The sequence below is a fragment of the Arachis ipaensis genome, chromosome B08 (assembly GCF_000816755.2).
Source record: "Arachis ipaensis cultivar K30076 chromosome B08, Araip1.1, whole genome shotgun sequence".
NCBI lineage: Eukaryota > Viridiplantae > Streptophyta > Magnoliopsida > Fabales > Fabaceae > Arachis > Arachis ipaensis.
In genome coordinates this window covers 64,549,636-64,552,078 of record NC_029792.2, presented here as the reverse complement: position 1 = coordinate 64,552,078, position 2,443 = coordinate 64,549,636, and the positions used below count along the sequence as shown (strand labels likewise).

General features: G+C 30.9%; 1 protein-coding gene across 2 annotated transcripts in view; it reads right to left on the bottom strand.

Annotated features, from left to right (window-relative positions):
* LOC107614148 (terpene synthase 10-like) overlaps positions 1-1,359 on the bottom strand; it is a 6,153-nt gene extending 4,794 nt beyond the window's left edge. For both annotated transcript variants that reach the window (XM_016316375.2, XM_016316376.2), the window contains exon 1: positions 1,004-1,359. In XM_016316375.2, coding sequence (XP_016171861.1) covers positions 1,004-1,270 — 267 coding nt within the window. In that variant the 5' untranslated portion in view covers positions 1,271-1,359. The remainder of the gene's footprint in view (positions 1-1,003) is intronic.

Sequence of the window (2,443 nt, the reverse complement as noted above, 5' to 3'; positions counted from 1 at the left end):
CCTTGATTGAATTGAGTATAATAAAATAATATATTTATGTATAAAATATATAATTTTAAAAATTAATTTTTATAATTTATTATTTTAAATTGATTAACCGTGCACTAAAAATTACATTCATTCGATTGGTTAACTTATATTTTGAATTTCAAACGATTTTCGGTTAATCTACAATATAATCTCAGCTAGGATTTAAATTCAATGTACTTTTTAAACAAGGCATACATATATACCACTCAACCAAGTCTTGGAATGAAAATAAAATGTTTTTCTTAATTTAGTTATTATTTGCATTAGTCTTGTTGTGGCAACAATTTAAAATTTTGGACAATGAGAACTTGAATAATATGGTCCAAAAGTAAAGGTCCAACTCTCTCAGAGAGACCAACATTTGGGATCGAGTTGGGGTTGACTGATCCGATAATTGACTTGACTTGGAGCACAGGCACAAGGTTATTAGACCGGTTTTAATTTTAGTTTGGTTCGAATAGTCTCAGAAAAAAATCGAATTAAATCGAACTGCAATTTTAATAAATGATCAGATCGAAATGACTTTTTCTTAAATAATCAAACTGAACTGCACTGCTAATGCAAATGCTCCTGCTATGCATGTTTCAATCTCGCTTCACAAGCTAAGCTCCCATATTTTTCTTTTGGATAATCTAATGTTTCGCAAAAGTTTTAAGCAAGTGAACTCATAAAGTTTGCACTGTATGTATATGTAAAAGTTCAATCTCTGAACAAATTAACCTCCTCATCCTATATAAATATTTTCGAGTACGTATGAGTAATTTTATAATTTATGCTCACCTACTTTATTTCTCACTTGAGCATTGAAGGCCTTACCGACATAGCCTATCTATATCTAGTCGAACCTAAAGTATAAAACTCTTTGAATTTTCCATTATCCAAAGTCTATATTTACTAAAGTTTGCTAACAAGGATGCCTAATAAATTTACGAAGAATGATCTACAATAATATGATGGAAGTATCGAAGCATACCTTATATTCACTATTGAGTGACTGGATATAATCATGAGGCCAAATAGAAGGTTCGTATTTAGAAACAATTTGACGATCTGTTGTTTGATTTTTACTATTATTATTGTTATCATTAGAAACTAAATTCAATGCATTGCATTGAATTGAGCAGGGGGAATTTAAGGTCCTAATTATTGTTGCTGGAAATGATGAATTTTTTCCCAGAGGAAGGAGCACTTTCGTGAATGTTGATGATGTGATTATTGAAGCAAGTCTTGGCAGATCCATCTAGACTACGATGACAGAGGAAAGAGAGAAAAGAGGGAGCGGGTATTCCAAAGATTATGTCTTTTTCATTGGCAGCATAATGATCTTTCCCTTTATATAGGCGAAGATCAGAGCTATAGTTGTGTAAGATCAGACTGGCCGGTTAGACCAGAAATCTAACAAATCAATGGTCCGATCAGTTCGGATTAAAAACGATCTTCTGAAATTAAATGAAAAACATCAGCTGTGTGACTCGGACTTGGAACTTCTTTTAACTGGACACTGTACGCTTCCAATGAGCCAGCAATAATCTTTTCCCATCGGATGAGCACAAAGCCAATATTTTCTTTAGCATTTTTTCTTCCACAATATTTACTGCTTTTTTAAAAAAAAATCTTAATTCGGTATTTCTGTTACAGTTTAACGTAGTATTTGTTAAATATTTCTTTTGCTTTGCTTTTTATATAAAGTTAAATATAATAAAATAATAAAACAATTACACTATAACTGAATTATTTAATATGGATAATGGATATTTTTATTATTTTAGAGTTTTAATTAGTTTAAAGATAATAAAAGAATGACAACTATTATGAAGTAAAAAATGATTTCTTGGCTCGAACTAGCCGACTTCAAAGTGAAAATTTTCACGTGTTAATTTAATTATTTTTATTATTTTTCACATGTTTGATATGAAGTATATCAAGATAAAAAAGTGGATCATGTGTTTTGAGAAGGTAGTTGTTCATATCTTGACTCAAAATATAAAGTCAGGTCTAATAAATAAGAAGGTCCACCTAAAAAGGGTAGTCATTTTTGCCTGTTTAACCTATTAAATGTGTGTTTGGATTATAGTTTGTAAATGGAAGTTTGTATAAAATTAATTTTGATGAAAAGTAAGTTTGTGTTAATGTGATTTATGTTTGGCAATCTTTATATCAAAATGGATTATAGTAAAATAAATATTGTTTGGATAAAATTTTATACAGAACATAAATAAAACACAGTAAAGGATAGAAAATGAAGGGTAGGGTCTCAAAAGGAGTCTGGACAAGTCGGACACTGCCTCAAAAGGAGTCTATACCTCACGTTCAGATCCAAATCACCATTTTAGGTAATTTCTGAAACATTGGCACCGGAATAGAGGGGGTCTTCTTCAGCTCCTTCAGTAAGGCCACGCAGAGCCCGTCCGTC